General features: G+C 35.6%; 2 protein-coding genes and 2 long non-coding RNA genes across 7 annotated transcripts in view; 3 read left to right on the plus strand and 1 right to left on the minus strand.

Annotated features, from left to right (window-relative positions):
* Positions 1-7,237: 7,237 nt before the first annotated feature.
* LOC127877061 (uncharacterized) lies at positions 7,238-9,631 on the minus strand. 3 transcript variants are annotated; one of them, XR_008048236.1, is made up of 3 exons: positions 9,574-9,631; positions 7,896-8,524; positions 7,238-7,383 (listed from the first exon to the last, which is right to left on the minus strand). It is a non-coding gene; the product is annotated as an uncharacterized LOC127877061 (long non-coding RNA). The 3 variants fall into 3 exon arrangements; XR_008048237.1 differs by having other exon boundaries at positions 9,452-9,590; XR_008048238.1 differs by lacking the exon at positions 9,574-9,631 and adding an exon at positions 9,377-9,567.
* Positions 9,632-12,692: 3,061 nt separating this feature from the next.
* LOC127877070 (uncharacterized) lies at positions 12,693-15,439 on the plus strand. Its single transcript, XR_008048239.1, has 3 exons — positions 12,693-12,987; positions 13,166-13,300; positions 15,027-15,439. It is a non-coding gene; the product is annotated as an uncharacterized LOC127877070 (long non-coding RNA).
* A 407-nt stretch (positions 15,440-15,846) lies between these two features.
* Positions 15,847-17,277, plus strand: LOC127867850 (uncharacterized). Its single transcript, XM_052409360.1, has 2 exons — positions 15,847-16,598; positions 16,707-17,277. The coding sequence occupies exons 1-2, from the start codon at positions 15,847-15,849 to the stop codon at positions 17,275-17,277; spliced, it is 1,323 nt and encodes a 440-aa protein (XP_052265320.1).
* Positions 17,278-20,546: 3,269 nt separating this feature from the next.
* The window catches only part of LOC127877074 (PX domain-containing protein kinase-like protein), a 46,354-nt gene continuing 43,108 nt past the window's right edge, over positions 20,547-23,792 (plus strand). For both annotated transcript variants that reach the window (XM_052422700.1, XM_052422708.1), the window contains exons 1-2: positions 20,547-20,817; positions 23,234-23,422. In XM_052422700.1, the coding sequence (XP_052278660.1) occupies positions 20,710-20,817; positions 23,234-23,422 (297 nt within the window). In that variant the 5' untranslated portion in view covers positions 20,547-20,709. The remainder of the gene's footprint in view (positions 20,818-23,233; positions 23,423-23,792) is intronic.

Raw genomic sequence — 23,792 nt, forward strand, 5'->3', positions numbered from 1 at the left:
GATCAGTTATTTAAATTCTTTAAAGATACTAGCTAAACTACACCCCCCGATATATTGCCACCAGCCCCGGATAAACATGGCACACCAGGGGGCTGTTTCATCAATATTTACGATTTGTATACGATCGTAAATTACGTATCGAGATTTATGTAGTCGTTTACGACTTTACATAAATTCCGTTTCATCAACGAAATCGTAAAGGCACCATGCATAAAATACGACTACATAAATATACGTTGTATATGTGTCATTGAAAATAAATGTCATAATTATTAGAGTGCCACAAAGGCAAAAGAAAGAAAATTGAAGAAGGAAGTGGGACAAACTGGCGGTGGACCTGCGCCAGATAAATTGACACCACTTGAAGAAAAGGTTGTTATAAATTTATTCCTATTCATTTATGTTCATTCCATACTATATTGCAAATTGCTAAGCCTATAAATCCTCATTGACAGTAAAGTCACACATATTGAATTGTATTTTAAAATGCAACTATTAAATTTTTATAGTTATACTAATATTAAAGCGGGTATATACGATTTTTTTATATGTGTTTAATTGTAATATATTGATAAAATATGTTACAATAACACAATATAGGCAAGAAAAATTATACATTAAAGCCGAATTTCATAAAATGCAGCAAAGACAAATTAGCGCCCCGAGCCGATAGTGACGTACATATTTTCCTACAATAACCGAAGCATTCGTCTTTGTATTAGGATCGGAGATAGTGTTCGTGTGTCGTATGAATAGATATCGTTGCAGGAATTCAAATAAACCGTTAAACTAAGTTTAGATGCACATCGTACATGTATGGTATACATGCTGGCGAATTCGACTGTACAGCCGTTTTCAATTTCAGAATTAAATATCTGGCTTATTTCGCATTTTTCGACACATGTTCTTCTTAACTTTTATTTTAATTTATATTGAAATATATATATAATAAGTTTTTTACACAGTTTATATAAATTCATAAATATTTGACAAAATCGTATATACCCGCTTTAATATGGATTAAGTTCTTGAACATTTAACTGTCAACAATCTATCAGCCTTTTTCCGGCAATGAGGTAAATATGTTGGTCTGTTCTTTTTTTCTTTTTTACTCTAACTAGATCCCATATCAATTTTTATTTGAACTTTACATCTTTGGTGAAGGAAACTTTTTAAATGGATTAATGACAATGTCAGGTGCTGACCATCATCCCTAAAGTATCAATTGAGGGCGTGACTGCAGATGTTTACAGACAATCTAAAAGGTAATCTGAATAATTTATATACATAAAAAAAACCAGCATATGATGAAAAAATCCTCATGATATGTTAGCTATTAGCAAAAATAGCATATTGGCTAAGAAAAGCAAAAATCCATGATATGTTTTTAGCTCGGCTGTTTTAGAAGAAAACCCGAGGTATTGTCATAGCCAGCTTGTCGTCCGCTGCCCGCGTCGTCCAAAAACTTTGACATTGGCCAATAACTTTTGCAATATTGAAGATAGCAACTTGATAATTGGCATGCATGTGTATCTCATGGAGCTGCACATTTTGAGTGGTAAAAAGTTAAAGTGAAGGTCATCCTTCAAGGTCATAGTTTAGTTTTTGTTGAGTCGAGTAAAACTGACAAGTATAGAGATGGGTCATTGATACCAATTGCTAAATCGGGAACTGTATTGTGTCCTTACACAAATCTACAGAAGTACATTGAATGGGCAAATTTGAAGGGAGACGATTATATATTTTGCAATTTGTCTAAGACTAAAACCGGTTTTAAACCAAGAAAAGTCATGAAAGCTATGTCTTATACAAGCTTACGCGAGCAGTTTATTAAGGCTTTTCAACCGCATGTGTCAGATATTGCGAGCTCTGTTTTGCACTCTTTGAGATCAGGCGGAGCTACATCTGCTGCAAACAGCGGTGTAAGAGATAGACTGTTTAAAAGACATGGTCGCTGGACTAGTGAAAGTGCAAAAGATGGATATGTGAAAGATGATATGAATTCTAGACTGATTGTTTCTAAATCACTTGGTTTATAAACGTTTGATTTTTGTTTGGTTTATAGAAAACTTGTCAATCAATTTTTAGCTATGTTTGCCCGAACTTTTCGTTCATCTGGTCGTACGCATAGATACCAAAATACAAGCTGTATTTTCAATTTATATCGTTGTGTTTGTTGTTTATTTAGGAGACGTATAAGGTATAAGGAAGTATAATTTTCCTAGTTCGAGCGCAGCGAATTAGAGGAAAATGATTTTCCTATGCATAAGAAAGTCTCCTGTAGGGGTCGCTCAGTGTATTGTTTTGGCGGGCAAATATGCTCGTGGAATATTCATTCGGCTTTGCGATACGAACCAGAGAACACGTACATTTTCTTAATATTTTATTGGAGTTTTTCTCATTAAAATGATTATCTGCATGAATATATTTTTGTTGCTGTTTTAAACTATATGAGCGTTAATCATGTGTGAGTTATGAAATCTATATCAAAATGTGAATTGTTCACATTTGTTTATTGTCATATGTTATAAATGTGTATAAGGTATAAGGAAACCTTTTTTTCAAATGGTTATATATGTACAATAAATAGCACATGCTAATCAGGGAAGACGCTTTCCGCTTTTATTGTATTTTTCGTTTAAAGATCTCTCCCCTTTACAAAAATCACGTTTAGGTAGAAATTGTCGTGCCTGATGAGCCATTGCGGACTCCACAGGCTAATCTGGGAGGACACTTTATGCACATGCTAATCTGGTAGGATACTTTATGCACAGGCTAATCTGGAAGAATTATGCACAGGCTAATCTGGGAGGACACTTTATGCACAGGCTAATCTGGGAGGACACTTTATGCACAGGCTAATCTGGGAGGACACTTTATGCACAGGCTAATCTGGGAGGACACTATATGCATAAAGCTCATTTTCCCAGATTGAGGCTCATATAATTTTTTGTTTAAATAATAACATTGTGTACATAATTCGAAAATTGGGACTGTGAAAATACTAATGTAAATAATATGCACTACATATATCATAATTCCTGATTTGTCTACACTGTTTTCTTAGTCTCCGATCACCATAGGATGGAATTTAAAAATAACAATCCTAAAATAGAGATAAAAAATAAAAAATACATGGTTTCACTTTGTCCCACAGTACTGCTGCATTAATTTAGATGACAAATATTGAAAATGAAATAAACATTCAACACGTTTAGATTCATTTAAATACAATTTGTAATGGCGCGGCAGAGGCCGACGCGTATCTCCACGCCGCATGTTTGACCCAGGGGCGCCCCAGGGTTGGTAATGGGGCCATGCATAGTTGAGATTGACCGTATTGTCATAAAAGAAGTTCAGTATCAATTAGAAGTGAATCGGTGTAGAAATGAAGAAATAATAGTAAAAGGCAATTTTAGGTGGGCGTGGCCAATGTGGGCTGGGCGCCACAGGGTTGGTAATGGGGCCATGCATAGTTGAGATTGACTGTATTGTAATAAGAGAGGTTCAGTATCAATTTGAAGTGAATCGGTGTAGAAATAAGGAAATAATAGTAAAAGGCAATTTTGGGTGGGCGTGGGCTATAGGGCCATGCATAGTTGAGATTGACCGTATTGTCATAAGAGAGGTTCAGTATCAATTTGAAGTGAATCGGTGTAGAAATGAAGAAGTTATAGTAAAAGGCAATTTTGGGTGGGCGTGGCCTATGTGGGCGGGGCGCCCCAGGGTTGGTAATGGGGCCATGCATAGTTGAGATTGACCGTATTGTCATTAGAAAGGTTAAGTATCAATTTGAAGACAATCGGTGTAGAAATGAAGATAAAAAATAAATAAATTATAATAAAATAACCTTAAAAAATTAGTAAAAATCTCTGACCCGGCCCCATCCCAACCCCCATAACTTTTGACCCAGGGGTCAGATCAAAATTCCAAATAGTGCAGGGTCGCTCATATGCTCATAGCTACCATGTGTGTAAGTTTCAAGGTTCTAGTGCTAATAGTGTAGGAGGAGATAGTGGCCAGGACAGACGGACAGACGGACGGACGGCGGAGATAACCACAATATCCCCACGCTTTTCAAAAAGCGTGGGGATAAAGACAATTTTGGGCGGGTGTGGCCTATTATGGGCGTAGCGCCCCAGGGTTGGTAATGGGGTTATGCATAGTTGAGATTACCCGTAAGTAGAGAGGTCCAGTATCAATGTGAAGTGAATCGGTGTAGAAATGAAGAAGTTATAGTAAAAGGCAATTTTGGGTGGGCGTGGCCTATGTGGGAAGGGCGCCTCAGGGTTGTTAATGGGGCCATGCATAGCTGAGATTGACCATATTGTCATCAGTGTCATAAGAGAGGTTCAGTATCAATTTGAAGTGAATCGGTGTAGAAATGAAGAAATTATAGTAAAAGGCAATTTTGGGTGGGCCTGGCCTATGTGGACGTGGCCTATTTGGGCGGGGTGCCCTTGGGTTGCTAATGGGGCCATGCATACCTGAGATTGACCGTATTGTCATAAGAGAGGTTCAGTATCAATTTGAAGTGAATCGGTGAAGAAATGAAGAAATTATAGTAAAAGGCAATTTGGGGCGGGCATGGCCTATGTGGGCGTGGCCTATGTGGGCGGGGTGCCCTAGGGTTGGTAATGAGGCCATGCATAGCTGAGATTGACTGTATTGTTATAAGAGAGGTTCAGTATCAATTAGAAGTGAATCGGTGTAGAAATAAGGAAATTATAGTAAAAGGCAATTTTGGGTGGGCGTGGCCTATGTGGGCGGGGTGCCCCAGGGTTGGGAATGGGGCCATGCAAAGTTGAGATTGACCGTATTTTCATAAGAGAGGTTCAGTATCAATTTGAAGTGAATCGGTGTAGAAATAAGGAAATTATAGTAAAAGGCAATTTTGGGTGGGCGTGGGCTATGTGGGCGGGGCGCCCCAGGGTTGGTAATGGGGCCATGCATAGTTGAGATTGACCGTATTTTCATAAGAGAGGTTCAGTATCAATTTGAAGTGAATCGGTGTAGAAATAAAGAAGTTATAGTAAAAGGCATTTTTGGTGGGCGTGGCCTATGTGGGCGGGGCGCCTCACGGTTGGTAATGGGGCCATGCATAGCGGAGATTGACCATATTGTCATAAGAGAGGTTCAGTATCAATTTGAAAAGAATCGGTGTAGAAATGAAGTAATTATTGTAAAAGGCAATTTTGGGTGGGCGTGGCCTATGTGGGCGGGGCTCCCCAGGGTTGGTAATGGGGCCATGCATAGTTGAGATTGACCGTATTATCATTAGAGAGGTTCAGTATCAATTTGAAGACAATTGGTGTAGAAATGAAGATAAAAAATAAATAAATTATAGTAAAATAACCTTAAAAAATTAGTAAAAATCTCTGACCAGGCCCCATCCCAACCCCCATAACTTTTGACCCAGGGGTCAGATCAAAATTCCAAATAGTGCAGGGTCGCGCATATGCTCATAGCTACCATGTGTGTAAGTTTCAAGGTTCTAGTGCTAATATTGTAGGAGGAGATAGTGGCCAGGACCGACGGACAGACAGACGGACGGCGGTGATAACCACAATATCCCCACGCTTTTCAAAAAGCGTGGGGATAAAGACAATTTTGGGCGGGTGTGGCCTATTATGGCCGTAGCGCCCCAGGGTTGGTAATGGGGCCATGCATAGTTGAGATTAACCGTACGTAGAGAGGTCGTATATCAAAGTGAAGTGAATCGGTGTAGAAATGAAGAAGTTATTGTAAAAGGCAACTTTGGGTGGGCGTGGCCTATGTGGGCGGGGCGCCTCAGGGTTGGTAATGGGGCCATGCATAGCTGAGATTGACCATATTGTCATCAGTGTCATAAGAGAGGTTCAGTATCAATTTGAAGTGAATCGGTGTAGAAATGAGGAAATTATAGTAAAAGGCAATTTTTGGTGGGCGTGGCCAATTTGGGCGTGGCCTATTTGGGCAGGGTGCCCTAGAGTTGCTAATGTGGCCATGCATAGCTGAGATTGACCGTATTGTCATAAGAGAGGTTCAGTATCAATTTGAAGTGAATCGGTGAAGAAATGAAGAAATTATAGTAAAAGGCAATTTTGGGTGGGCGTGGCCTATGTGGGCGTAGCCTATGTGGGCGGGGTGCCCTAAAGTTGGTAATGGGGCCATGCATAGCTGAGATTGACTGTATTGTCATAAGAGAGGTTCGGTATCAATTTGAAGTGAATCGGTGTAGAAATGAAGAAATTATAGTAAAAGGCAATTTTGGTTTGGCGTGGCCTATGTTGCCGGGGCGCCCCAGGGTTGGTAATTGGGCCTTGCATAGTTGAGATTGACCGTATTGTCATAAGAGAGGCTCAGTATCAATTTGAAGTAAATCGGTGCAGAAATGAAGAAGTTAATGTAAAATAACCTTAAAAATGAGTAAAAATCTCTGACCCGGACCCATCCCAACCCCCATAACTTTTGACCCAGGGGTCAGATCAAAATTCCGTCACTGTCACCGTCGCATATGGTAATAGCTACCATGTATGTAGTTTCAAGATCTATTGCTTATAGTGTAGGAGGAGCAGGTGGACAGGACGGACAGACGGACGGACGGACAGACGCACATCACCACAATATCCCCACTTTTTCTCCAAAAAACATGGGTATAATAAACATAGCTTATATGCTACATTAAATCAAATTATGTTAGAAAAGAAATAAAACGCATCGCAAAAAGTATGCGTTGTCGGCAGGATTCGAACCTAATCAATCGCCTTAACCACTCGGCCACGGCAACTTTACATTAACTCTTCAATCTTCAAAGAAATCGCGGGAAATCATTATGGATGCGCTACCTTAAAATTTGCAATTTTACAACAAAACATGTTACAATTCAGTGTTTACTGCAAATAATGCATTACTTAAAAGTGGCAGGTGGAAAACGACTTATATATGATCAAGAACTTTAAGTGTTCTAGTTTTTCATGTTGTTTTTTTTATCAAAATGTATTAATTGTTTTCAAAACCTATTGCAATACCAGTTAACAGTAGTGCAGAAAATAGATATCATGGTTAGCATACGTACGTGGGCGTGGCCTATGTGGTCGGGGCGCCCCAGGGTTGGTAATGGGGCCATGCATAGTTGAGATTGACCGTATTGTCATACGAGAGGCTCAGTATCAATTTGATCAAAATGAGTGAAAATCTCTGACCCGGCCCCGTCCCATAACTTTTGACCCAGGGGTCAGATCAAAATTTCGTCACTATCACTGTCGCACATATGCTCATAGCTACCACTTATGTACGTTTCAAGGTTCTAGTGCTAATAGTGTAGGAGGAGCAGGTGGCCAGGACGGACGGACAGACGCACATCACCACAATATTCCCACTTTTTCTCCGAAAAACGTGGCCCTAATGATAGAGATGAAATATGTATAAGCAATACTATATGATTACCAAATACATGTATTTGCAAACAATGACATTGAAAAACAACCATAACCTTATTTTGAATTATTTAACATATTGAACTGTTAGTTTAACGTTTGTTGACGATAGTTAGAAAGAATGAAAAACGCATTTAGTATATCATGTTAATGTGAAAAATGTTTATCCATTTCAGTGCTTAATTGCTCCAATAAGACCACAATACTGTTATTGCTGTGTGTTGATGAAAATTAAGTGAACATTGAAGTAGTCTTATAACTTGGATGATGGCTTACAATCTGCAATCTGCTAATCCTTCTCCATTGACATTCTATGTAAAAAGTAAAATATAACCTCAAAGCAGACATTTGAAAAAGTATGACGGACATACAGACGGAAATGCAATCACTAGATGCCCACCTTTGGGGGCATAAAAATGTAGTCCTGATAAAAATCACTTGACACTATTTATCATGTTTACCTTCACCTTGACTTACAAAATATCCTAATGGCGACTGGGACCATTCAACTTCCTGACCACATTCCTCCAGAGGTGGCTGTGTTTCTTTGTCAGATGGCGGCAAAGTTTCGTCTGAATCTGAAATCTTTATTTTAAAAAAAGTATTATAACATTGTAATAAATGTATTAAAACACATGTATTTATTTATAGTTATTAGTTGTACATTGTATATAGTTACTTTAAACAGTATGAAAATGTGTATGATATTTTATTTTATATACAAACAAGTTATTGTTTCATGTCAAACACAAACAAGTCAATGCGTTAAAAAATTTCCTTTCATCTTAAATATGCCATATTTATGTGTGAATGTTATGATCAAATCAATATCTTATTTGCTCATTTAATTAAATTAATAATCTTATATCTTTTAAAGAATATAAAATAATTATACCTTCCAAAAATATATATTACATAAATTGTATTGCTTTTAAAACATAGCACTTGTACAAATTGTTAAACTATTAATAAAACGATTTTCTCAAGTAATCCTTGCTTTCCCCTTGCTTGCAAGTGTCTGTACCTCTATAACTGCCATCAGTTCCTTCAGAATCATATGATACTCATACAGGTCTTCACTTATAGTTCATTAGTGACTGTGTAATCTATAAAATATACAAAATTTCAATCAATAGGTACGACTATCTGTATCAATGTTATTTTCAATAATTATTTAAAATAAATGAAATTTGGTACGAATGAAGTTTGGTACAAATCGTAGTTATATTCGATTGTTATCCTTAATGTTTACACAAAAACAACTTCAATGGGTTCAAACAAATAAAAAAAGATACACAGGTGTAAGTATTATAATTATATTATTAAACAAACCAATAAACTTCTCAAGTATTACAGCCAAGTTGTTGTTGTTGTTTGTTTACAATGTAACAGTTACCTCCCTTGTTGTGTTTTACCAGGTAATTATAAAATAGCGAACATTACATATACGCGCAAAATATTTCAGATTTTTATTTTTTATTATGTAAAGTATAAATTTTCTTCTAAATAAAACCATTAAATACTTAGAATTCGTAATACAAATAAATAATTCAAAATGAAAACTTACTATAAAAAAATCGGCAAAGAAATCAACGCGATCGCGAAATATGTTGGTCAAATTCTTCAAGTTTGTTCATCGTTCTATTAAATCCATGTACTTTTTATTTGCTAAAAATACGTTTTCAACGAGGATAATTGACGCGTATTTTGGCAACCTACAGTGGGGCAAAGACCTATAATACATAATCTTATATATAGGTCTTTGAGTGGGGTCGGTTTTCGTGAATATACAAAAAACTTATCTCCCCTTAATTAGGTAGGTGCGGTGGTTGCTAACTTCAGCAAGGTGCTTATTTACTTCTTATTTTTATATCACAAATAAAGGTTTATAACCATTAAAATTAACCTTGATTAGCGCCAAATGAAAAAAAAATAGGGAAAAGAGACTCCTATCATACCCTCAGCGGTTCCCCCTTCCCTCAGTAAAAAATTCTGCGTACGGCCCTGGATAAAACCCACAGTATTCGTATTACCGTCCTCAACGCGCAAAATCTGTCTAACAGCATACGTATGTAACAGATTGACACGTCTGGCAAGATTCAGACCATAGCTTTCTAAGGTTTTTACAGAGTCTTAGTTCGAAATAAAACACTACCTGACGGCTTGTGCTATTTGGGCGATAGTAGTCGCAAACGGTTTACAGTCAAAACGGCCTCAGGTCAAAACGTCCTCTAGTTAATTCGACCCAACAGTTGGTCCAAACGTCCCCAAATTTTGTCGAAACGGCCCCACTTTGGTCAAAACAATCCAAAGTCAGATTTTAAGTTGGTCAAAACGGCCATACTCGAAAATCGGAAGGAGGAGAAAAGAAAAACATATATATTAAATGTACTTCTGTTATATGCTCTATCTTAGAACACGGACTCTAGATTACACGGATAAGAAACGGGACTGTTACGCCAAATATCTTGTTGTGTCTAAGTCACGTGACCGTGTCGTAACTATCGATCTTTTATCGAAGCGCCGAGGTTATACATTTGATGTACCCACTCACGTATTTTGTTAAATTATAGTTTCATTTCTAAGCCGATTTTGACAAATTATATATCATTAGAAAGCTTACGTAACGTAGTTTTCAGATATATAAAATATATTAAGTTTTTCTTCTGATTTCGGCAGCCCGGCGAGTTATAACTTTAACTTATGCAAATATCATACCGTTTTGGAGTTTTAGAATTTAGATTTACGGTTGACATGTTCGTACTTTATACCGATTTGTAGCGTTTATATTTGGAGTTCAGTTTTAAAAATAACATCTTGCTTAGGAGAATAGAATTCTGTATATGATAGAGAAAAAAATGGTCTAAAAATGAAAGCAAGTAAGGAATTAAGGCGGAAGAAAGTAGCGCGCGGTCATAACGAACCGAACTGAAGCTAAGGTCTTGGCGATTATGCTTTTGTTTAGATACCGGTCATTGAATTTCCTTTGCCATGATTATTATATTTTTTATGAAATATATTGAAATATTTTGTTCTAGAGACATATCAATAAAGCTAAGTATTAATGAAGCTTAATAAATTAACGATTTCAGCTCTTGATTATAACAAAGAAAGGGTGTTAATTTTATGATGAAACAGCGTATATAGCGGACCCTCTTGATATTTTTCGGCTTTGCATACTTCAAATATGATGGGTGTCAAAACATTCATCGTTTGTTGTTTATTATCAAAAAGGTAATTATGTCAAATTATATGAAAGGTTATTAACCATAAATTATCAATTAATTAAAATTATTTAAAGATTCTTGAAAATCACGGTCAACTGTCTATGCATGTATATTGAAATATCTTTATAAGTTATCAGAGTTATAAATATATAGAATTCTTAATTAAAACTCTGTATTATTTGTATTTTTCGGAAAGATTATTTAACCCCGTTGTGGTCAAATGAGAATGCTGTTTTTAATCATGTTGTTCCGTACACTACCATACACTCTTTATAGGACTACGAAATTACGGAATTTTTTACCGGTACCCGCTAAATACGTTAAATGTTAAGTATTAGTTTTTTTAAATGTTTAAAATGTACATGTATAGGTATTAAGCACTTATAATTATTATGATTAAGCTGGCTGACATCTATACAGTATTTAGTTTATGGCAATCTGTATGGGCAGATGACTATAAATGTTTTCAATGCGCTACATATCTTATAAACGCAAAATTTAGTATTTGGCGTTACATTACTCCAAGAAATGACCACTAATACCACGAGAAGACATGGAGGTATCACAAAACGTGTAAACTGACCAGACATTGCCACCTGTAGTTAGGGACCAATATACAAGTATAGGTCCCTGTGTGGCGTATGACACCATAGTGTTATTTAGTATTGGTCGGCACAGTATCTGATCATAACGAGATAATTGGTTTGTGCTGAACACAGGGGTAATAAAACCACAGATCTATCAATAAACAAGATTATTGAGATATCTTTTATTGAACACCGCGATAAAAATGCTCAAACCACAGACTCTAGATTACACGGATAAGAAACATGGCAACATTCTCAGAATCATCACTGCTATATGTGTAATCACCTTACAATTCGTCTAAAATAATTTATATATTTGAGTTGAAGACGATGTACTGTTGTATAAGTCTGAATAAACTATCTGTCTGCCTGTCTAAATCTAAGCCGTCATCGTCCCGGTGAAAAAAAATCTGATTTTGAATAGTTGATGGCAAAATACGAAATGACCCGCGTAACACCGATTTTCAAGAATCTTTAATAAATTGATAATTTAGGTAAATAACATTTCAAATAATTATACATAATTACCTCGCTGATAATAAACAGCAAACGATGAATTTTTTTGACACCAATTTTATTTCAAGTATGCATGCAAAGCCGAATAATATCGAGAGGGTCCGCTATATGCGCTGTTTCATCATAAATTTAACACCCTTTCTGTGTTATAAACAAGAGCTGAAATTGTTAATTTATTAAGATTCATTTATAATAAGCTTTATTGATATGTTTCGTGAACAAAATACTACAATATATTCCATAAAAATATAATAATATGGCAAAGGAAATTCAATGGCCGGTTTCTAAACAAAAGCATAATCGCCAAGACCATAGCATCAGTTCAGTGCGTTAGGCACGCGCTACTTTTTTCCGCCTTCATTCCTTAATTACTTTCGTTTTTAAACATTTTTTTTCTATCGTATACAGAATTCTATTCTCCTAAGCAAGATGTTCTTTTTAAAACTGAACTCCAAATATAAACGCTACAAATTGGTATTAAGTACGAACATGTCAACCGTAAATCTAGATTCTAAAACTCCAAAACGGTATGATATTTGCAAAAGTTAAGTTATAACTCGCCGGGCTGTCGAAATCAGAAGAAAAACTTAATATATATTTATATATCTGTTTACTACGTAACGTAAGCTTTCTAATGATATATAATTTGTCAAAATCGGCCGAGAAATGAAACTATAACTTAACAAAAGACGTGTGTGGGTACATCAAAATGTATAACCTCGGCGCTTCGCTGTACGTTAGTTGTAAAAGATCGATAGCCACAACACGTTAAAACGCGCGGTGGTAAAACATAAAATGTGTATTTCTTGTGTTTAACTCGCTATAAATCCATTAATAACAACGGGAATATACTAAACGTTTTTTTTTTGAAAGAGGAATTAATAAGCAACAAGATAACGTATAAACCAATAAAATCGGATGAATAGTTTTTGCATAAGATTGAATTTACTACAGTAAGGGTCAAATACTCGATTCATCTTCTATCAATATACACTCCGTGCTTAGAATGATATTCCTGGTGGGTTTTTTTTAAATAAATTCGTTATTTTGTTAATTAAATCTGAAATGTCAACTTTAAAGGATTTAGTTTATTTAACACACATACAACCATTACATACAAACATTGATTGCGTCGTTTCGTTTTGTAATTCTTAATCGTTTTACTATCTCACAAATAACTGATTGCGTCGGTACTTAATTAAAAATAATTTGTTTGCATGCGAGAGTAGATGAATGAGCGTAAGTTAGTTATGATAATTATGTATCTTTAGAAACGTATTTAATTGTAATTATATTTATAATGATATCAAAGTTTTATCACAATCATAAGTAAGTTGATTACTTTTGATCACATTTGAAGTCGTTGATGAAGTTTACTTTAAAGGAATTAAACTAGCTAAAGATGTATTATTTAAAGCAAACTGTTGAGCATAATCTGCATATACTGATGATGGAAGATAAGTGTATCGAGTGTGCGTTAGCAGTTCTACCGCGACAACAAGGAATTTCTTGTTACCTATGTGACAAATGGCAACAAAGAACATGCAATCAGGTAAGCGAGTATCCATTATATCATTTGATATTCAGATTTCTAGTAATTATAAATATAGCTCTACATATGTGTATTCTTTTTTAGTTTATGTTCAAACTCAATATAATAATCGACGATATGAACGATGCTTAATGTGACTTTTAATGGACCCCATTGGAAATAAGCTTTCAGCTTAATGGGTTATTCATAGGTCAAATATTGCATTACAATTGATAACTATTTTTATAACTGTTATAATATATATTGATTTGAATTTATTTAAATATTTATATTTTATTTGCTAACTACAGCTGTCATAATAACAGTTGTGTAACTAAGTTTTTATGCGTTTATGTATTGTGATATTGTTATATGCGCTTGACCTAGAATGTTAAATAAATAAATTAGTGTAATAGGTGCATATCTAGGTGATGCATTTCACATGGATATTCATATGTTGTAAAGGTATGTGTCCGTAAAAAATTGATACAGTTATGTTCCGTTGATACAAAAATTTGGTAAATAACTAATTTATAACAATTCTTAACTTTTATTTAGTTTAAAATATAATTTATATATTTATTATCAATTTATTTATTTATAAGTATAAATCATGGCAATAATGTCTAATTTTAATTATCTGAATATACGGTTGTCACTTTAAACGTCTCTTTAACACTTGCGGTCGGTATATTTCACGGGTAATATATCTGTATGTGTAATAGGTATGATAGGTGTTATCTACCACCTACTTTAATAAATTGTCATTTATTATTCAACTAAAGTTAATTGGTATGTTAATTAATAATAAGTTTTACTTAAATGTTTGTCACGCGTGAAAGGTGTTTTATACTGATATTAATAAATTAGATTGCAAGATTCAAATAAAGTTAATACCGGTATATCTGGTAATTTATCATTTTAACCGTTATGACAGGGACCTATACATAGGTCCCTGGTTATGACAATAATTACTTACTGCGATGTTTTTTTACATAGAACAGAACAGAACAGACAGTTTATTAAGACTTATACATAAGTACATCGTCTTTAATGCATATAATTATAAATAAAGTAATGTCACGTATCCTTATACTATAGTAGGTAACCAAATCAATATAATGATGTATATATGTTAGTAAGTAAAATGACATTTCAGAACTAAATTCAATGAAATGACATTTCTAAACAAAATAAGAACCGAGATAAACAACGATTTTGACAAGGAGAAACATAATAATGTTAAAGACAGTAAGGACAATGTATTACAAATACTATCAGTGACTGCAAAGTGATACATACACTTCTTTGAAGAAAGTCAAACTATAATTCAGTGGTATTATTTAAAATAGCATTTCGTACAGATAATGCTTCCTTAACATATTTACACACGTTAAATATTTCAAATTTACAAGTTGATGTTAATAAACTATGGAACTTAACAACCGATGGATTCACGAAATAAAAACGTTTAATGAATTTTTGCCGTAGAAAACGGTAACATGAACAAACACAAACATACAGGAACGAAGGAATGCAACAACCATATGGCGGTGTTCAGTGAGGAACAAGTCCCAAGTGTGTGGTGTATAAGATATCAAAATACAATTTTGCGTTTGTTTATAACAGTATTTCATTAAGCGATATTCCGTTCGTCAACAAGAACTCGTATATTTTTGTAACTTATTCGTTCAAAATGGTTTAAAGAAATGTTTCATGGGTTTAACTTCTAACTCTTTTTTTATAGATACATTGCCGGGACGCTGTCGACGAGTGGGTTACTCAAGTACTTTCTACAAAACAGTGGTTACCAAGAGACCAGAAGAAATAGTGAATAGTGAATTAGGATGATATTTCAACATTGCCGGTCTTGATCGATAAAAAATGGATGTGTTATGATGTTATTTATGTAACGATATCAATTCAGATATCGACTTAGATTTGCGTTTTTATACATTTTTAGCTATTGTAAAGTATTTGATACGAAGAGAATTAACTTATTCTGATAAACACAGAAATAACTCATATTCTTACTCATATATCTCATTTTTGTTCTTTCTTGTCAATTATTATGTTTGACAACTATTGGAAACAAATTGATAAAAAGAGAATTAACTCATTCTGATAAACACAGAAATAACTCATATTCTTACTCATATATCTCGTTCTCTTTAATTTTTATGTTTGATTATGTAACATGTATATCGTCAAATAAATACAATATTGAACAAAGTTTTTAGTTACACATTGGGGCCGTTTTGACCGACTTTAAAACTGACTTTTCGGGACATTTTGACTCGTTTAGCCTAGAGAACGTTTTGACCTGGGGTCGTTTTGACTAGCTCCCTTAGAAAACGACGATTACTACAGACAGACAGAATAGTTTATTAACGTCTCACTTTTGTACATAAAACACAAAAAAAACAGTACAAAACATTACTTGTAAGAACTTCTGTAACTAATCACATGCTGGACAACGAATCCACTTACAAGAACTATATTGATGGTAATTACGATGTACACATAAGCTGCATGAAACAAAGCGATGGCAACTTGACGAAAACAAAATGAGTGTTGTTACCAACCTGTCAAAGAAGACGTTAACTGATGCTCAGATATCCCTGCTGTCGAAAGGACTGAAGTTCATACCGACTAGAAAAACAATAGACAAAGGAAAATTACTTACAGACTTGTCAGCGTGGGAACGCCGTATGCGCTTAAAAGAATATTTCTATTCAAAAGACGCTGAACATAGAACCAGGGAAATTGAGCATCAATACAAAAAGAAGACCTCGACGTGGACTCCAAAGGCTGGTCGCGACAAATGGCTGGACACATATATACAAGCGGTCAAAGACGACATCATTTGCGGATTGAAACGAAAATTTAAATATAATCTAAGCAAATCGGAAGAACAGGCAATCAAAGAATTACTCCACGACGATGACATAGTAATTCGCCCTGCCGACAAGGGGTCGGGGATAGTGATAATGGACAGGGAAGACTATGTCAAGAAGCTGAAGTGTGAAATGTCGGACAGTGAGACATACGTCCCGGTGACGGATGATAAAACAAGGATTGTGGAAAACAAAGTGAAGAAAGTGGCCGATACCCTATACAATAAGGGGTCGATCGACAGTGACCTTAAAAGGAATCTCACCAGCGGCGGTGGAACTTCCGGTAAGCTTCAGGGCAACCCGAAGCTTCATAAACCTGGGATGCCTCTCCGCACTATTGTAAACGACCGCAATCACCCGACAGAGAAGATGGCGGAAATAGTGGAGAATGAATTACGTGATCATGTGACGTCACTTCCGTCGTATGTGAGAGACACAACCGACTTCCTAAACAAAATAACACAGATACAGCAGCCGTTACCAGACGGTACCATCATATTTTGTTTGGATGTAAAGGCTCTTTACCCCAGCGTACCAAGAGAAGAAGCCCGTGCTGCAGTATTTGAAGCTCTCAATCGGCGAGTGCAACCGGAAGTACCAACCAACGACATGATCACAATGATGGACACTGTTCTAAATAACAACACCATTTCATTCAATGGAGACCACTACATGCAAAATGAAGGAACTGCTATAGGATCGCACTTAGGAATGAATTACGCATCGACCTACATGGGAGCCTGGGAGACAGATTTATTTTCAAATTCAAATAAACATCCAATAGCCTACTTCCGGTTTGTTGATGATGTTTGGGGCTGGTGGACACATGGTTTGGAGGCACTAAAGACATTCCATGCGGTTGCAAATGAAATCCATCCACGAATACAGCTAGAGCTCCGCTACTCCACAGAGCAGCTCGAATTTCTAGACACCATGACGTCTATTCGAAAAGGAAGGTTGGTTTCAGACCTATATACCAAACCAACTGATCGGCACCTCTACCTGCACATGGACTCGTCGCATACCGAGTCTACGAAGAAGGCCGTTCCGTACGGCTTAGGTGTGAGGCTGAAAAGAATATGTTCGGAAGAGACGGACTAAAAAAAAAACAGAGATGAGATAAAAGAGCAACTACAGAAGCGAGGATACAATGGCCGATTCGTCGAGACAGAGCTGAAGAAAGTTGATAGCAAGAAGCGAGAAAATCTGCTGCATACGAAAGTGCCTTCAAAAGTACTTCCAGGGTACCGCTCGTTATCACTTTCTCCAGAGCGCTACCAAATGTCGGCCATATCCTCCGGAAACACCTGCCAACACTCCACATTTCAGATCATATGAAAAACGTTTTTCCTGAACCCCCGTTAGCAGCATTCAGAAGAGACTGCAACCTTCAAGACATATTGGTTCATAAAAAGCACAACCGGATGTTTTTCCGAGTTCACAACAGGAGCGGACCTTATGGGGCACAGAGGTGCGCAATCTGTCCATACATGATGGAGGCTGAAAAGTTCAGTGACACCACCGGCAAAAGCTACAATGGGCGGAACGAGGTCACCTGCAAATCCACCAATGTAGTCTACGCTGTACACTGCGAACGGTGTAAAACCTTCGTATACGTAGGAGAAACGGGAGCTACCCTGTACCAGCGACATCTTCTTAACCTGTCCCGGATACGGACTCGACACAACGACCCGGTAGCCGAGCACTTCTACACAAACGGCCACAGCGTCGCAGACTTCCGGGTTATGGGACTCGAAAAATTAAATGGAACCGACGAGTACCGGAAGACCATCGAACAACTTTGGAAGCGCAAACTGAGGACGTTCAAACCATATGGACTAAACACAAAAGACTTAAATTGATGCGCAATGTAACGTGCGTGTGTGGTGTGTGTGTGTGTGTGTGTGTGGTGTGTGTGTGTGTGTGTGTGTGTGTGTGTGTGTGTGTGTGTGGTGTGTGTGTGTGTGTGGTGTGTGTGTGTGTGTGTGTGTGTGTGTGTGTGTGTGTGTGTGTGTGTGTGTGTGTGTGTGTGTGTGTGTGTGTGTGTGTGTGTGTGTGTGTGTGTGTGTGTGTGTGTGTGTGTGTGTGTGTGTGTGTGTGTGTATGTGTGTGTGTGTGTGTGTGTGTGTGTGTGTGTGTGTGTGTGTGTGTGTGTTGTGTGTGTGTGTGTGTGTGTTGTGTGTGTGTGATGTGTGTGTGTGTGTGTTGTGTGTGTGTGTGTGTGTGTGTGGTGTGTGTGTGTGTGTGGTGTGTGTGTGTGTGTGTGTGTGTGTGTGTGTGTGTGTGTGTGTGTGTGTGTGTGTGTGTGTGTGTGTGTGGTGTGTGTGGTGTGTGTGTTGTGTGTGTGTGTGTGTGTGTGTGTGTGTGTGTGTGTGTGTGTGTGTGTGTGTGTGCAAAACCACTCTTAAAGAGTTACGAGAGACGATAGTTCTAAAAATTCTAAAAGTGTTCAGCGATTATATACATCATAGAATCTTTCACATCTGTTAGAAATATAAAAAAAAGGTTCTTAAGGAAATTCGATTTAAAATGATAAGTGTTAAAATAAATAAAAATTACAACTGTTAGAAATATAAAAAGATCCTGATTCGGTTTAAAATATTAGTTTTCTTAAAATAAATAAAAATATATATCATCAAACAATACAGTAAGAGAAAATTTCAATTTGTACATTATAAACAGTTTTGTACTTGTGTAGTACAATGTATATTATTATTTGATACGAAAATGACTATGCGCACACATTAAATGGATTATATATACATGTGGTTGCGTCGCTTCATTAAAATGTCATGACATGTTGGCACTGGGTTTAATGATGCGGTCATCTGACAGCAAGAAGTTCATTGTCTCTCTTGGGTTTAATGCGTTGAAATTTTGGTTTACCAGAAGAGCACGTTCTGTTAAATTGGATCGTATATTTTCTTATAGCGGACACATCATTAGGGCATGTTCTTCACTTTCGACAAACGTCTTACAGATAAAACAATATCGTTCATTTTCTGGTACACCTTCATATCGTCCTGTTTCTATACGAAGAGGTGCAACGCCACAGCGGAATTTTGCCAAGGCACTACGTTGTGCCCGACTTATCGTAGAACACTTGACGTATGACTCTATACTGAATTCTGTCTTAAACTGAAAAAACACTTGCTCGAATTGGAGGAAGTGTTCTGATGCGCATGCAAATAACATATATCATGAATGTAAACACAAATACGAGGTCATGTTTACTGCTGGTATTTCATTTAAACTTGTTTTTTCTTTTCAAGTTTAAATTCTATGAATTAAATATTCTTTACAGTCGATTGGCTCACTAGCGGATTTTAGTAAGTAACGGATAGGTTAAACGTTTCTTGCAAAATACTTTTATTTATGTTAAGATTTATAGTTTTCTATAAATTGAATACAACAAACCTATAATTGTAAAATCGATTCATGTTTTTGTTGACGTGCGTCAATGTTTACAACTGTTTATTTTTTCGAAAGCAAAACAAGGTCACGTTATGTACGCAACGTTTTTGTGACGACAGGAAAAGTGCAGACGAATGGTTTCTTGAATTTTGCAGATTTTGTTTATTAAACATAATGTTCATTGATGTAATATTTTAATATTATGTGTCTTTTACAAAAGTAAGAATGCTCAGAAACCAAATCGATGCGTACCATATAAAATAAGCATGAAAGCTGCAATTCGGGATTAAGTGAATAACGGACATGTGGTGACCCATATTCAGGAATGTGGGGATTGTCTCAAAATAAATATAAACTCAATTGAAGTTGTCCAATACACATGTGGTTAGCGTGTGGCTATGATATTAATTAATGAAAACATCATTTTTAATGAAAAATAATCAAATTATGACTAAAAATCGATTTCCCTGAAAACATAGTTTTCACTATCAAATCTATATATATACAAGTTATTCAACTCAAAATGACCCGAATATAGGGTGCATCGATTTTAGCAGCCATTGCTTCATCAATTGTGCAGCGAGTTCCATGAACTTGGTCTTATTAAACGCAGAAATGAATTTCCTTTCTGGAAATGTACATATATTGCAATTATTTTTTTTTACAAATGCTGTGTCAAATTTCAAGTAATAACACGATACACCCGTAATCCGATTAAGACCTACGCGATCTGGTAATGGCTGAATCAGTGTACTATGAAATTCGCGCTGTAAACAAATAACATTTTTTCGGAAACTTAAAACCGCTGGCATGTTTCAATAGGAGAGACATGTGTCTATCCAGGTTTAATGGTTTAATTACTGAATGCATGGTGTTTACGTTGAAATAAGACTCGAAGTCCTAAGCTATCCGTTATACACCAATCGACTGTACTACATGTGCGGGATTTAGTAAATACCATGCATTTACGACATTGGCTTGATTTACCGCAAAATGTACGCCCACTGAAAAATTGATACTTTCGTTTAGTTTTAAATTTAGTTTTAACGTTACCTTTAAATATACCGAGAACACAAACAAACAATGACTTTATAACGGATTTATTTGTATGCAAATCATATGGCTAACAAGTTATTCGAAGGTCAGAAGGCAGTAAAACTCTCCATCGATGACACAGTTCCACTTTCTTGTCATATTGACAGTGGAGAGAAAATACAAGATCATGTGGTAAGTATCCAGCTTTTATAAATAATGCTTGAAACAAATCTGACTTGTTTCATATAGATTTATAATAACTTTCTTTCATTTTTTTATACAATGAACATACGATTATTATTTTACATGTCTGTTTGTATATTACATTACTAGTCCATATAAACGGACTCCCAGAGCCTTTGATAATTTTTGGTATGGTGGCTCTGGCAGTCCATATGCACCCCTTCATAAACATAGGTGCAGTTCAGCGCAGCGAATCCGTGCTTCACTAAACAGACGTCGTTCGAGACAAATTGGGAGAAATAATGAATAAACTTCATAAACATGTTAAATTTACCTGAATGGCAACCTACGGATGTCATCCTTTGCATGCACCCTATAAAAACACGACGATGTTTCAACACACTTTTCTCGCTGACATGTTTATGTTTAAATTTGAAACAGTGTATTCTGTATCGAATACCACATCTTTATGGACTTTATAGGCTGGAGCACATAACCCGACGCGCAAAATATTGGTGTACTGCGACCTAACCAATATTGGGTTAATTTTCCAATATGGCGGATACAGCGTTCAAAACAAAACCTAAGTCAATAAAATCAATTATTTCATGCTTTAATGGTACCAGTTGGATGAGTTTGTGGTTTAGATAGGTAAAGTTGTATAAGTTCTTGCAGTTTCAGTGTTCCTTAACCCTTGATTGTTGATAACATTTTGCACCCATGGCCAAGAGAGAGCGCATTGCAACTATCAGCAACCCATTGGGTTATAAAGCTGATAGTTGAATTATTGCAACTATTTGCTAATCCAAACTTTTTCTGAGCCGTTATACCAGTCTGCAAAGAACAGGACTATTAAATACTTCTTAGAAAGACTCAAAGACACACAAAGACATGATATAGACTAAACTTTTAAATAAATAACAGTTTAAGTTTATAAATAACATCTTCAGAAGGCAGACATTCCCAAAAGTATCGGATTGACCGACATTTTAAAGACAGGTCAGAATGAAAATACTATGTTGCCGGTCCAAATTTCTGGGAAAAAATTCAAGAGAAAAAGAATATTTATTTCATAGAATTGAAACTTGAAAAGAAAAAACGAGTTTAAATGAAATACCAGCATTTAACATGACCTTGTATTTGTGTTTACATTCATGATATATGTTATTTGCATGCGCATCAGAACACTTCCTCCAATTCGAGCAAGTGTTTTTTCAGTTGAACGAAAACCTGTTCTGCATCTCAGATCGATGTAATCGGGGCATTAACAGTTCATTTGTGTTCAAATTTATGTTTACAAGTGCTTGTAAATTGTTTTGTGTATCTTTTTGGCCAGTTTGTTGTCATTTTAACCAGAATTAATGTGTGTTTTGTGCTAATTTTTATTTAAATTTTTCTGTCACTATTACACTTTACTATCAGATTCATGAAAACATTGGTTTTAAAATAAATAAGCATAGAAGTATACATTTCTGGAATTTTCTATTAATAATTATTTTTTTGTGTTTTTTTGTGGTTTAAATATTTTTTATTTCTAATTCTGTGAGAATGTTGTGATTTGTAATTGTTCGGTTTTCAATATTTTATTGTTGTGTTGTTTATTTTCATTTTCCACTTCATTTTTCCAATTATCATTATTGCAATACTTTTTAGTCAGTTACTTGATGCATGGCTTCCACTGTCGTTCGCCAAATTTGCCAAAAGCAAAAAATATCTCAATTTCTGAGATTTAAATAATCGTTTGGTGATAAGAACGTTTTTTTTTCATGTTTCGTGTTGTTCTAGATAATAAAATTCTTTGATATGTAGACTGTGGGCCTATACTTTATACTCTCACTTAGTCTGTTATTGAAAGGAATAATTGATACACAGTGTGCATCAACACAGGTCAGAACTGGTTATAATTGAGACAAAGACTATGGCTGGTGTGAATTAATCAAAACAAATATGTAACTATACAAATTATCAGCTCAGGAAAACAGCCAACACTAAGTTTTAACGTAGCACTTGATTTGTTGCCAAATCACATAACACTTAAATTTGCTAATGTAACAATGGAACATATACATTTGTACGTTGATGTTTCGGTCAGGACTATGAATTTCATTCCGATCCTGCACGTTATCTAAGTTTATAGGACCGGATATCCTGTGGACTTAATATACTTTTGGGAATATCTGAGAAGGACCACAGAGGCACACTTAATCAAGTGATCAAGTCTTGCAAAAAAAATGTAAACTTATCACAGAATGTTGTCTCATAGTTATTCGATTATATACTATTGACAAGTATTTTTTCTTTTTTTTAAACATCTGTGATTGCCAAACATAGGACCATACTGTCAAATGCTACATCAAATTATCAGAATATGATTGAAAGTTGTAAAAGAATGTATTGCAAGTGTGTCTATTAATTTTCTTTGCAGGAATACACACTGAAGGTTCAACGAGGTCTGCTGGTAGATCAGTGCTGGCTTTTGAGAAAACGTTATACAGACTTTGTGAATCTTGACTCGGATCTCCGCATGTCCAATATTGACCTTAACCTACCGCCTAAGAAGGCATTCGGCAACTTCAACAGGGAGTTTATTGCAGAGAGGCAAGTAGCATTACAGGTAAGTGGAATCTTTGATAATAAATTAATTGGGGTTCATGTAACTTATATGTTTGCCTCATAAGCTTATATGTAGAGTGATTCAGAGAAAGATACATGTGGTTATTGTTAAATTGGTTTATTAAGTAAATGAATAATCAAGTAAAGATTTCAGTTAAAATCTTTCCAAACATTACAATTTGATAAACATTCAACTTTTCTTTTTTGTTATTAATAAGTATATAGACAATTAAAATAACTATTTGCCTACATCTGTTTTTTCCTTAACAGAACAAGAATTTAATTTTGCAGAAATGAATTGTTTCATCATTTACAATTTAAAAATGTCAGCTTTGTAACAATAAATATAATAATTATTCTGCAATGTCTCA

The sequence above is a fragment of the Dreissena polymorpha genome, chromosome 1 (assembly GCF_020536995.1).
Source record: "Dreissena polymorpha isolate Duluth1 chromosome 1, UMN_Dpol_1.0, whole genome shotgun sequence".
Lineage (NCBI taxonomy): Eukaryota > Metazoa > Mollusca > Bivalvia > Myida > Dreissenidae > Dreissena > Dreissena polymorpha.